The sequence below is a fragment of the Lolium rigidum genome, chromosome 2 (genome assembly GCF_022539505.1).
Source record: "Lolium rigidum isolate FL_2022 chromosome 2, APGP_CSIRO_Lrig_0.1, whole genome shotgun sequence".
Taxonomy (NCBI): Eukaryota; Viridiplantae; Streptophyta; class Magnoliopsida; order Poales; family Poaceae; genus Lolium; species Lolium rigidum.
In genome coordinates this window covers 8722300-8736553 of record NC_061509.1, presented here as the reverse complement: position 1 = coordinate 8736553, position 14254 = coordinate 8722300, and the positions used below count along the sequence as shown (strand labels likewise).

At 48.2% G+C, this 14254-nt stretch overlaps 1 protein-coding gene across 1 annotated transcript; it reads left to right on the top strand.

Moving 5' to 3' along the window:
* The first annotated feature begins 10406 nt into the window (after nucleotides 1-10406).
* LOC124691248 (tyrosine-sulfated glycopeptide receptor 1-like) lies at nucleotides 10407-14008 on the top strand. Its single transcript, XM_047224521.1, has one exon. It carries the CDS (start codon nucleotides 10672-10674, stop codon nucleotides 13825-13827), a length of 3156 nt encoding a protein of 1051 aa, XP_047080477.1. The 5' UTR covers nucleotides 10407-10671; the 3' UTR covers nucleotides 13828-14008.
* Nucleotides 14009-14254: the final 246 nt, after the last annotated feature.

The following is a 14254-nucleotide window of genomic DNA, read 5'->3' as shown; positions in this document are numbered from 1 at the left end:
CGTAAGAGGAGGAGGCACTTCCGGCGAGAGCGCTGGAGTTGCCACTCGCCGGCAGCGAGCAGCTATGGCGATAGTTGGGAAAGCAAATAGGCGGTGGACACTGGAGTGGAGAGGCTTTCTGGTTTTTGGGCTTATGTGGGACGGGTTTTATGGCATCTCCAACAGAGCGATCCAAACGGACATCCAGACAGCGGCCCGCGTCCGCGTGTCCGTTTGGGTCGCACGCTGCGCCCATCGCGTGAACGCACCGCATATGTAATAAAAAAACAAAAAGGAAAAAGGAAAAAGGAAAACAACAAATAATAAATTTAAACTAGTGGTTAATTAAACTTAGCCCTATTTTGAGCAATTTTTACACAAAAGAAAACCCTATATGGGCTTTAAACTAAAAAAAAACAAACCCTAGCCAGGATTTGCGAGCACGATGGCCGCCGGCAGTACTACTCTCAGTAGTACTCGTCGTCATCGCCGTCGATGAGGACGACGCCCCCTGGCGGTGACGCGCCGTTCCGGCTCGAAACGCCGGAGGGCGCCGGGGACTCCGGTCAGGGCGACCACTGCGTACTTTCCCAGGCGGAGTGCGGGTTCGGAGGGCTCGCCAGCCTGCGTAGTCGTGCCCTCCGCGCGGACTCCTTCCGGAGCTACTTATCCGCTGCGGCCTGCAGCTCCGCCTCTAGCCGGAGCGCGGCCCGGAGCTCCTCCTCCTCCCGAAGCGCCGCCTGGCGTGTGGCCTCCTCCTGCCGGCGCACCATCTCGAGGAAGGCCCACGCCTCCGCCTAGGCGTCCTCCTGGGCCTTCCTGGCCTTCTCCTCCAGCGCGGAGGCGCGCAGCGTCTCAGCGAGGTACGACCATTTGGTCAGCTCGTCGAGGTTGCGCTGCTCGCGGGACGCCGCGAGCGCCGCCTGCAGCTCCGGGTCGTCCTCCTCCTGGGGCTAGGGCTGGGGCTGGTGCTGGTGCTGGGGCTGGGGCTCGTCGATGTAGAGGTCGCCGGGGCGGTGGCCAGCCCGCCTTGCAGGTGTGCGCGGCTGCGCGCGAGGCCGCGCCGTCGCGAACGTGAAGCACGTGTGCCGGCGCGCATCGTGCTCCACCTCAAACCACAAGTCCCAGTTGGAACTTGCGTCGCCGTACGCGGGGTCCTCCTGGAGGTCCACCGGCATCTACGCGTGGCGCCTCCGGATCTCCGCGACGCGGGCGCGGCCGGAGACCGGGATGGGCGGCACCGGAACCCGATCTGGGCTCAGGTGCCAGCCGTGGGGGAGGTGCACGTCCCCCCCCCCCCACGGCATTGGGACGCCGGCGTCCCAGAACATCTGCGCCACCGCTACGGTGACGTAGATCCGGTCGCGTCTGGGAGGAGCCGGCGGCCCCATGGCGAACGCCGCCGGCGCGACTGGCCGACTGCTACCGGCCACGTGGCCGTTCGCGGACGGGAGGAACTCGCGCTTCGGGGCCATGGCGGCGCGGAAGCTCTAGCCCGCGCGTGCGTGTGGCCGGAGTGGAGAGTGGGGACTGGATAGGGACAGTCCCCTCCCCCAGTCCACATTAATAGGACTGGGGCACCGACAGCTGGGCCAGCCACGCGGACCAAGCTGACACGCGAGGACGCCGCGTCCCATCTGCGGCCACGCAAACCCGGCCCAGATTTGGGTCGGGTTTGTGTCGTTCCGGACGCCGCGGCCATCCGCTTTTGCGGTGCGTCACCGCGTTGGGCCGCATTTTTGTCCGGCTGGACCCATACGGACGCGCGGGCGCGGGATGGGTCGCCCGGTTGAAGATGTCCTTAATGCCGAAATTGTTAAAAAAGGCCGATCTTCGCGAAGGGAAGGCAACTCGCTCCGCACGCGACAAGTGGCGCGCTGTGCTGCCAGAAAATCCCTGAGAAGTGGTCTCCCTGCTCGCCACGTGTCGCAAGGGGAAGCAAGATGGGGATGTGGGAGGAGAGAGAAGACTGGGCTGTGTTAGTTTTCCCCTTTTTCTTCTAGATTCGTTTTTTCAAAATGAAATATCTTGAGAACCGTAAGTCCAAATTGCCAACCGTTTTCACTTTTGAGATCCTCGCGTCGAGATTTTCAAAACTAGATCCCATGTTGATAGGTTTGGAGATATTTTTTTTCCGTACTTCCAATAATATTATGATTGTACATGTGGTGTGTACCTAACTGTACTCGTGTTTCAACTGATAAGTGTTTTTGGTACAATTTTCCCCTTTACTCGCTAACTGTACTCGCCCGTGTGCGGGACTGTACCTGTACTTACGCGCAACTGTACCTGCTCGTGTGCGCCACTGTATTTATGTACATGTACTTGCTCGTGTTCACGACTGTACCTGCTCGTATGCACGTTTGTACCTGCTCGTCTATATGACTGTACTTGTACTCGCTCGTGTGTTCAACTGTACTCGTGTGTTCTGCGTGACTGTACCTGCTCGTGTGAACGACTGTACCTGCTCATGTGCGTGACTGTACTTGTACTCGCCTGTGTGTTCAACTGTACTCGTGTGTTGTGCGTGACTGTACCTGCTCATGTGCGTGACTGTACTTGCTCGTGTACGCTACTGTACTTACATACATGTATTTCGTCCTGTGCATGACTGTACCTGCTCGTGTGCGTTTCAGCTGTACTCGTGTGTTGTATGCAACTGTACTCGTGTGTAATACATAACTGTACTCGTGTATCGTACACAACTGTATTTGTGTGTGCGACGGTACCTCCTCATGTACGCAATTGTACCTATGTTTTGATTTTTTTTTAAAGAGCACATACACTTGATCTTTCTAGCCATCGAGCGATCTCGCGCGCGTACTCGCGGTAGAGCGGCAGTGCGCGGTACTGTGCTTATGGTTTCAAGCTACTAGTACTTCCCTTGTGTAGTTTCAGCTGCGCGCGTACTCGTTACGGATCGGCTTGGCCGCGTACTCGCGGTTGCGCACGTATGGATCGGCTCGCGCGCGGACAACTGGCTTACCTACTCACGAGGAAAGCCCTCACGTTCGCTCGTGGGGCTGTTCGCGAGTTGACACGCGTCAACAGGTCGTTCCACGTTGCGGGAGGACAATTCTCTTTGCGAAGGTTGATCTTTTTTCAGTGGTACCTCTTAATGCGCTGTCTAAAATATGGCCATTTGTGACGGGCCTTTTTCAGGCTGAAGTGCCTGCCGTCGTATGGGCAAGCGACCCAGCCCACAATAGAGCCTCCGGTAAATTTAATAAGTAAACAATTAAATAAATAAAACAGTTTGTGAACCATGTGTAATAAGCCATTAGAGCATCTTCATTCGGCGCCCCAGCACCCCCTTCTCAGACCGATTTTTATCGGCAGATGGACTAAATTTCTCAGTCGCGCCCCCAACAGACCATAAATCGTCGGATTGGGCCATATTTCCATCCGGCCATCGCATGCCGAATCCAACGCGCCGAGGAGCGCCTGCGAGCTCCGAATGGAGAGAAAGCGTGCGAAAACTACCCTCCCTGCCAGTGACCCCGTTCTGCCAGCGAATGCGGCGCATGCCCTCATCGTCTCGCCTTCCGCGTGCCATAACTGGCTGGAGCAACAACTTTTCAAACGAAGCGGTGGAGTAAGCGCGAGAACCGGCCAGCAACCTTGCGCCCAGCCTATTTATCCCCCAAAGATTTCTCCTTCCTCCCCCTCGCTTCGCTTTCTCCTCGCCCAAACTCTCCCCTTGAGAGCACGAGCAGATGGTCGAGAGCTACCCGTGCACGGTGCGGCAGCCAACGGCTTCGGCCGACGTTCCTTGCACGACTGGGAGGTGCGCCTCCTGTACGAGGCAGGCTACTTAGCATCGTCGGATTTCCGTGGGCCGCCGGGATGGTGCCTTAGCGTTGGAGGTGTGCCCGTCCCGCCGCCGCCTGAGGGCGACACTCTGGACAACGCGATCTAGGACGTCCTCGCTGGCATGACGGACAAGGAGCGCACCAACCCCGAGTGCTACCCTGACAACTACGGGGCGTGGATGCGGTTCCTCCGCGATCGGCCCATCCGTGAGCTCGCTTCGTACGACGGCCCGTAGCCGGCGACGTTGCGCAACAACGCGACTGGTCGGCACCGTTGGTGGAGCACGCGGGGCGCACCCTCTTGGCCGTCCTCGAGCACATCCAGGCCGGGAACTTCCCGGTCCTGCAGATGCCGCCGAGGGTCTTGTCCGTCTCCCGGTGCAATAGGAGCTCATGGATTCCACGGTGCATGGCGTCGACCTCCTCCTCGGATTCAGCTCGGGTGTCACACTCCTCCGGATTGGCGCCTCCAACGACGCTAAGGAGCCAGCTGTTGTTGGAGATATGCCCGAGAGGCAATAATAAATTGGTTATTGTTATATCTTAGTGTTCATGATAAATGTTTACACCCCATGCTATAATTGTATTAACCGGAAACATTAATACATGTGTGTTATGTAAACAACAAGGAGTCCTAGTAAGCCTCTTGTATAACTAGATTGTTGATTAATAGATGATCATGGTTTCGTGATCATGAACATTGGATGTTATTAATAACAAGGTTATGTCATTAGGTGAATGATATAATGGACACACACCCAAATAAGCGTAGCATAAGATCACGTCATTAAGTTCAGTTTGCTATAAGCTTTCGATACATAGTTACCTAGTCCTTCGACCATGAGATCATGTAAATCACTTATACCGGAAGGGTACTTTGATTACATCAAACGCCACTACGTAAATGGGTGGTTATAAAGGTGGGATTAGGTATTCGGAAAGTATGAGTTGAGGCATATGGATCAAGAGTGGGATTTGTCCATCCCGATGACAGATAGATATACTCTGGGCCCTCTCGGTGGAATGTCATCTGATTAGCTTGCAAGCATGTGACTGGTTCACAAGAGATGATATGTCACGGTACGAGTAAAGAGTAGTTGTCGGAGACGAGGTTGAACAAGGTATGGAGATACCGATGATCAAACCTCGGACAAGTAAAATATCGCGAGACAAAGGGAATCGGTATCGTATGTAAATGGTTCAATCGATCACTAAGTTATCGTTGAATATGTGGGAGCCATTATGGATCTCCCGGATCCCGCTATTGGTTATTGGTCGGAGAGAAGTCTCAACCATGTCCGCATAGTTCACGAACCGTAGGGTGACACACTTAAGGTTTGATGCCGTTTTAAGTAGATATGGAATATGGAATGGAGTTCGAATTTTGTTCGGAGTCTCGGATGGGATCCAGGACATCACGAGGAGGTCCGGAATGGTCCGGAGAATAAGATTCATATATAGGAAGTCACTTTCCAAGTTTGGAAATGATCCGGTGCATTTATGGAAGGCGCTAGAATGTTCTAAAACCTTCCAGAAGAAATCACCATGGAAGGTGGAGTCCCACCAACCCTAACCAGCCAACCAAGTGGGAGGGTGGAATCCATGGTGGACTCCACCTCGTTGGCCGGCCAAAGAAAGGGGGGAAGGGGAGAGTCCCTGTCCCTCTAGGTTTCGTCCATATGGCAGTTTTTGAATTGGGGTCTTATTCGAAGACTTTGGGCAAACCCTAGGGATTCCACCTATATAAAGAGGAGGAGAGGGGGGCTGGCCGGCCACATCAAGACCACCTTGGCCGCACCCCTCAAGGCACCCAAGCCGGTGCCCCTCTCTCTAAAACCCTAGCACACCTCCCTCCTCATACACCTCCAGTAGCGCTTACGGCGAAGCCCTGACGGAGATCTCCACCACCACCGTCACCATGTCGTCGTGCTGGCGGGATTCCGAGGAGGATCTACTACTTCCCCTGCCCGCTGGAACGGGGAGAAGGACGTCGTCATCAATACCGAACGTGTGACCGAGTACGGAGGTGCTGCCCGACTGTGGCACCGTCAAGATCTTCTACGCGCTTTCGAAAGCGGCAAGTGATCGACTACAGCAACAACGAGATCTAATCTCGTAGGCTTTGGAAATCTTCGAGGGTTAGTCTCATGATCTTCTCATTGCTACCATCTTATAGATTGAATCTTGGCTTGTTATTCGTTCTTGCGGTAGGAAATTTTTTGTTTTCTATGCTACGAATCCCATCAGCTGCGCCTCGTCAAAGCCCGAACCCGTGTCGCTGCCGCGTAGCCGAGCCCACCGCAGCGGGATCGTCTTCAACGAACGGCGCGACCCTTCACCTCCGCGTGGCTGCCTCCGTCTCGTCCGCCCGAAGCATGAGCCGGATACCTGTGGAGAGCACCTACGCACGCCGAAGATGGGGCCCGCTGAATGGGCCTCCCCCGATGCCGAGGACGACTTTGTCCTCGAGGTGGTCATGGCGCGGTCGTTGAACGACGTCCCGCCCATGCCGCTGGACCAGGCGTTGACCTGGTCGGCGGAGTGGGAGCAGGCCGAGGCAGAACGGCAGCGGCGTCTGCTCGAGAGGGCCGCGCAGCGCCATGCCTTCGTCGTCCTCGGCGACAACAACGACCACTGGGAGTCAACGCCGCCTCCTCCTCGCCGCATCGGGGACCCGGTCCAGGGGAGCATACGCCGGCCCCCATCGCTGGAGACGACGCTGAAGTATGTGGACGGCTCCGACGACGACGACTACGCGGCGATTCTACCGCCCTAGATGCCGGTATATTTCGTTTTTATTTATCGTATGCACGTCGAATTCATATATATTTCATATATATGTAAGAACTTCGAACTCCTTTAATATGTACAAATTTAGCCTAATTTCTTTGTGTTCTTTCAAATTTCATTAGCGTTTCAAAAAAAATCGCCACCTCCCCCTGGGCATGCCGCTGGGAATCTGGATCTCCCAAGGCCGAAAATTTCATCCATCCAGCGCTATTTGACGCCGTATTTCAGCCTGGGGAGCGTCAACGAGTGAAGATGCTCTTATAATTTATACTCCATGATACAACATTTGGCAGTAAAAAAAATTCATAGAAAATATCTTGAAGTATGTTTTTGTACTTAATAAAAGTACTCACGCAACTCATTACAATATTCCACAAACAAGCATGATAAATTTATTTGTGTTGATCAATTTTTTATTTTTGCAATGATATCAAACTATAAATATGGAGGGAAAAACGAATATGTTACACGACATTTTTCTGTAAAATAGTGCATGAAAGAGCTATGCATTGGAATTGGAACTTATCAAGAGGTTTTATGGCGGTATAGTACTCTCTCCGTTTCATAACTCTTGTCGCAAATTTAGATGTAACTAGGCATATTTTGTGAATTGATACATTTGAATATGCGAAAATAATTAGTTCCTATAGTTTTAATAATTTATTTTTATTTTGGAGTAATATTTTTCAATATATATTCATTTTCCAACACATGCCTTGGGGTTTCGGTTGGGCAAGGAGTGGGTTGACGATGGACGAAGAAATCCTTTTGTTAGGGTTCTAGAATATGATTGACTATTGACGAGAAAGATGCCAGCATGCAATCAATTGAGATGGGAGAGGATAAAACAATGACACTTCATAATTAAATGACAGCCAAAGATTTGTGGCTATCCGTGACTACACGATGGAAGATCTGCAACCACAACAAAAGGAGGAGAATGACGGGAGTGCGGCTGGTACCAGTATCAACAATTGAGAAGGCATCGTCAACATGAGTTGCTTGAATGGGCGAGGTTAGATCGTGAGGAAAGGTCTATACCACGGTGTGATACCGCCTTCGACTATGTGGAGAGGGCTCACGTTTGCGAGTACAATGAAATAATGAACCACACAATACAAGTGCCCTACTCAAGCATCTTTTGATTTATAGGATATGAAAATCATAGGAATAGGAAAAATATATGATTGAAATGTCATGGCTACTTAAATTTTATGGGAAAATGAAGTGTGTTTGATTGTAGCAAAGAAAATTTTCCATGAGGTATAACCTCATATTTTTTTTCCTATAGGATATACACTACAAGATTTTTCTATGAATCAAACAACATGTGTAGGAAATTTTCCTATAGAATTCAAATTCTACACTATTCCTATGCAATTCCTATGAATCAAATGAGCCTTCAGCTTGGAAGGTATACATTGCCACAGTTTTCTCCCTATGTTTAGGGATGAAAGTGGAGCGGAACATTTCTGATTTTTTCGCGGAATCATGAAAGGAATTAAAATATAGAAATGAAAACGGAGTTTTTTAAAAAAAAACAGAGGAATTTTAGAAAATGGAAACGAAAATGGAACAATGTTTTCTAGCAGAGCAGCCACGGAAACCAAATTTTCGTTTCCGGCTAATTTGAAATTTATATTTTAAGGTTGATGTTCATTGCCCAATCCAAGAGACTCATTACATCACCTTCTCAAGCTAAACTTTCAAAGAGGAACATCTCAAAAAATGGCGACCATGTTATCCCCTCAACTATTCATGGAGCCTTTCACGGTTCAACCTTTCCCCTTTCCCTAGTAATTCGAGCACCTCGCTAGAATAAGTAAACAAGTTTGTTAGTTTGTTTGAATGCTTGAGATTTTTTTTGCATGAACCAAGGGTTCTCTTGGTATCGATGAACATCTGCAGCGTATTCGGTCCATATCTGTTTATGAGGATATCTGCATCTGTATTTGTTTCTAGAGTTTCAATATTCATTTACGTTTCTGTAAAAAAAAATGAAAACAAATATGGTCTCACATAGTTTCGTCCGTTTCCGCTCCGTCTTTACCCCCTACCTATGTTTATTAGGAGGACATATTTTGTCACGGGAATGTTTTCTTGAAACAAACGGCAATGCTCTTTGGGGAGCCCATTGGAACCGACGCATCGAATCCGTTCAACTCACAACAGAAACGTTTTCACCTTTATAACCACGTGGAGAGCTATCATAAACCCTGTAGGCTTCAACTCTGAAGTTTGGATGACACAGCCTCCTGACTTCTAATCTAAATATCACCAACATTTTAGATGCTGAAATCTTTATTTGGTTAAAACTTTCAACGAAAATTCATAATTTCACAAAAAAAACACGAATTTCAGTTGTAGGCAGAAGAAACTTGTAAACCCGGGAATAGATTCTGCGAACACGAGTACGTGAGAACAAACACGCACTTTCGCATATGTGAACTTATAATGCAATAAGACAACTCAAAATTACACATAAAACTGCAGAAAGAAATTATTTGAAAAATCTACATACATATGCGATTATTCTTATCCGATTGAAGAATGTACTCCAAAGCCAAGGTGTTTGATTTATAATTTATTTTTCCTACGGACAACGAGGACAAGGGTACATAGTTCATAGCAATGTTTTACAAGTACATTCGTTGCCTTTTTCTTACCTTTTAAATTTCTACAAATGCCCATCTAGATTAAACGCGGTGAAAATAATACTGACACTACTTTTAAAAACTAGCACGTGTATATGCTCGTGACTAGTGCAACGTGCACCATGTTCCCGCATTGTCCACCTGCAAGCCGTGTAAAATTGTGGGATTGTTGCAATAGATATACACATCGGGCTGGTGCTTCGATTGTGATAATACAGTACTATGAGATCGGGAGTCATTGTTTTGGTTGGTCCATTCATAAATAACCAATCTCCATATAAAAACCAACACCCGACTGGAATGGTGGAGGCTAGCACACTCACATTTGTGATTTGTCAGTGGGAGAGTGCATATGAGGAATTGAGGATGAGAGGAATGTGGGGCTCAGGGGGATCGATAGCGTTGGCAGGTACCGTCACACTGGACTAGGAATGGGATGTATCGGAATATTGATCCGAACGAAGAACCCTGAGTGAGCTCGCTCGCTTGTGATTCTGTCAACATAGTATCCAAGTCCTCGGATCATGTGGTTCAGCATATCCAGTCTGATATGAAATAGCTGGACATACTAGGTACTCGATTGGCACGAGCACTCCACGGTTGCGCTGATATTTCCTAGTGTGGCAACGCGATGTTTCTGATTCACTTGAATCGCTGCATAATTCAGATGATTGCCATAAAAGCAAAGGTCCATAATAGTGCGCTAGTGGAGCCATGGAGAATGGAAAACAGCAGCAGACGTAAACATCAGGCAAGCTCGCTTGATAAGGGCAAGTAAACGCCTCGAGTCAAGAGGATGGAAGAGAGCACAGATCACCCGTCCATTAAACTAAAACTGCACTTCTTCTTGCCTTCCAATTTTTTTCTGTCAAAGTTCTTGCCCTCCACTCGGCCTTATCCAACACACTGACTGAAACCATTATAATTGCTCTCAATCCCAAACGCCTTTCGGTATGATCTCCCCGAGTACTATCTCCCCGAGGTATCTTCACAAATCTTCACCAACTGTTCCTTTCTCGAATGTGCACCCTTTCCTGTTCACCAAAGGATGCATCAAGAAGTGATATTTCTGGTCAGTATTAGTAGGGAAAGGTCAGATTTGTTTCGAGAAGCCGGTAAGAGAAGTGGTGCCAGGTCAGGTAATCTGGCATGCAGTAAGTATTCGGGGAAATTGACTTGTCAGCCGATTATAGCTGGCAGCCTGAGTGAAACGTCATAGTGCGAAGTGTGAACCTACCACTTCTTTCTTTGTGATGACTACGACTGCAAGGAACAAAACAAAATGGGAGCAACGATCTTTCTGTGCCCTCATGCGGTTTCATGATTTTCCTTTTTTTTGGGAAAAATGCTCTTTCATGATTAAACCACCATTGATGCTTTATACAGTGAGGGCACAGCATAAGCTCCGGCTCCCGTGCTAGTTTCACCAGGAAACCATGCAGACACTCCAGTTTTCAAAGAAGACACAGAGCAAGAAATTGCACATACCTTTGCTTGGCCTTTCTCTTGTGCTGCTGATCTCCTTTGCCTCTCCCACCAGCTCCTGCACGGAGCAGGAGCAGCGCTCCCTTCTCCAGTTCCTAGCAGGACTCTCACACCATGGTGGCCTCGCTGCCTCATGGAAGGATAGCATGGATTGCTGTAAGTGGAAAGGGATCACCTGCAGCCCGAACAGGACGGTCACCAATATCTCGCTGGCCTCAAGGCACCTTGAAGGGCGCCTCTCTCCGTCTCTTGGTAACCTCACCGGACTGCAGCACCTCAACCTCTCCCACAACGTGCTGTCCGGTGCTTTTCCACTGGAGTTGCTGTCCTCCGGCAATATCCTTGTCATTGACGTTAGCTTCAACCGTCTGGATGGAGAACTGCATGATCTGGCATCTTCGACCCCTTCTCGGCCTTTGCAGGTACTGAATATCTCAAGCAACTTATTTACAGGACGGTTTCCATCCACCACATGGGAGGTCATGAACAATCTGGTTGCCCTCAACGCCAGCAACAACAGCTTCACTGGGAACATACCAGCTCATATCTGCAACAGCTCGCCATCGTTTGTTATGCTTGAGCTTTGTCTCAACCATTTCAGTGGCAGCATCCCTCCAGGATTTGGTAATTGCTCCATGCTGAAAGTGCTCAAGGCCGGCCACAACAACCTCAGTGGGGGACTCCCAGCTGATATATTCAATGCTACCGCACTAGAGTACCTCTCTTTTCCTAACAATGATTTACATGGGGTACTTGATGGTGCACGCATAATCAACCTCCGAAATCTGGCTACCCTTGATCTTGGAGAGAATAGCTTCAGTGGCCATATTCCATATTCTGTAGGTGAGCTCAAGAAATTGCAGGAGCTCCACTTGGACCACAACAACATGTTCGGGGAGCTCCCATCAGCTCTAAGCAACAGCACAAATCTTATAACAATTGACCTCAAGAGCAATCATTTCAGTGGAATCCTTGCCAAGGTCAATTTCTCCAATCTGCCCAATCTGAAAACATTAGACCTTCTGTACAACAACTTCTCTGGCACAATTCCAGAAAGTATATACTCTTGCAGCAATCTTACTGCACTGCGGCTGTCTGGAAACAACTTAGATGGGCAGCTTTCACCAAGGATAGTTGATCTGAAGTACCTCACCTTCCTCTCACTTGCTAAAAATTATTTCGAAAACATCACACATGCACTTCGGATCCTTCAGGGCTGCAAAAACCTTACCACCCTGTTTATCGGGCAGAACTTTAGGAGAGAGCTCCTGCTAGAGGACGACAAGATTAGTGGTTTTGAGAAACTTCAGGTTTTGGACATCTCAGATTGCACATTGTTTGGGAAAATACCTCTTTGGATATCAGAGCTAGCAGATTTAGAAATGTTAGTCTTATCTGGCAATCAACTCAATGGATCAATACCAGCATGGATAGAAACCCTTAAATACCTCTTCTATCTAGATATATCAAACAACAACCTTACAGGAGAAATTCCAAAAGCACTGATGGATATGCCAATGCTAAAGTCAGGAAAGGCTCAAGCTAATTTGGACCCAAGGGTCTTCAAGCTTCCTGTTTACAATGGTCCGTCACTTCAATACTTTATACCCGCTGCACTCCCTAAAATGCTAGATCTAAGCAACAATAAATTCAGTGGAGAGATACCATTGGATATCGGTCAGTTGAAAGCCCTCAGTTCAGTCAATTTCAGCTTCAATCACTTGACAGGACAGATACCAGAATCGATATGCAATCTCACAAAACTGCAGGTGCTAGACTTGTCTAGCAACAATCTCACAGGTGATATCCCAGCTGCATTGAATAGCCTGAATTTTCTTTCAGCATTCAATGTTTCTAACAATGACCTAGAAGGGCATACTCCATCAGGAGGCCAGTTTAATACATTTCAGAATTCTAGTTTCGATGGGAATCCAAAGCTGTGTGGATCTATGCTCACTCACAAATGTGGTTCAACTTCAATACCTCCATCATACACAAAACATCGAGATAAGAAGAATGTTTTTTCAATCGCATTTGGCATGTTCATTGAAGTCATTGCTGTTCTTTTGTTGCTGGGGCGTCTCATTGTTTTAATCAGGACAAAGGGCACTACAACAAAAGATAGAATGGAGAATAACCAAGATGCTGAATCAATTTCATTCTACTCTAGTTCAGAGGAAACATTAGTGGTGATGCGGGTACCACAAAGCGACGGAGAAGAAAACGAGCTTAAATTTGCTGACATCTTGAAAGCTACGAACAACTTTGACAAGGCAAACATCATTGGATGTGGAGGTTATGGATTAGTCTACAAGGCAGAGCTAAATAATGGCTCCAAGCTGGCAATCAAAAAGCTCAATGGTGAAATGTGTCTGATGGGAAGGGAGTTCAGTGCAGAGGTTGATGTACTCTCCATGGCACAGCATGAAAACATTGTACCACTCTGGGGTTACTGCATCCAGGGAAACTCAAGGCTCCTCCTATATTCCTACATGGAGAATGGTAGCCTGGATGATTGGCTCCATAACAGGGATGATGATGCTAGCTCATTTCTTGACTGGCCAATGCGGCTTAAGATCGCACAAGGAGCAGGCCTGGGCCTCTCATATATCCATGATGACTGCAAGCCTCATATTGTCCACCGTGACATCAAATCCAGTAACATCCTACTGGACAAAGAATTTAAAGCTTATATTGCAGATTTTGGGCTAGCCAGATTGCTCCTTCCCAACCAAACTCATGTCACAACTGAGCTGGTCGGCACTATGGGTTACATTCCTCCCGAGTATGGGCAAGCATGGATCGCAACATTGAGAGGTGATATATACAGTTTTGGAGTAGTCCTGCTTGAGCTGCTCACAGGGAGGCGACCTGTTCCAGTACTGTCTACATCAGAAGAACTTGTCCCATGGGTCCTACAGATGAGCTCTGAGGGAAGACAAATTGAGGTCCTGGACCCAACACTTCAAGGAGGAGGGTATGAAGAACAAATGCTGAAGGTGCTCGAAACCGCTTGCAAGTGTGTTGATCATGATCAATTCAGGAGGCCCGCTATCATGGAAATAGTCTCCTGCCTCAGCAGTGTAGACACTGACAAGCAGATGTAAAGATCAGTGAAGATACGATGAACTACATATGATAGATAACCTTGTATTTTTGTGCACGGTGTACTTGTGACATTTTCGGTTTCTCTAGAACTACTACTTCTGATAATCTTTGAGTTCGTTTTGTAAGCCTAACAGGTTGCCAATTGCCATTTTGAGCCGGTAGTTATCATTAAAAATCGTCTTGCTTTCAATGGGAAAAAGGTTCCACAATCATGGGGAAAAAATCAACATAAGAAACGATCGTATTATTTTCCCTGTGTACTATGTGCTTCCACCTGTTTGCTTCAGATCGGTTGATTTAAGAAACCACCAGGGCTTTTTCTTTTATGTTGAAACCACCAGAGTTGGAGCCTTGGAGGTGATACAACAAATGTTTGGTTGGTCCAAGAGTTCAATGGAATGGCATGAGAAATTCTGAATGTAATAC

What these genes read in the sequence shown, in the direction of transcription:
- LOC124691248 (XM_047224521.1), top strand. Translation starts at nt 10,672, where the DNA reads ATGCAGACACTCCAGTTTTCAAAGAAGACACAGAGCAAGAAATTGCAC.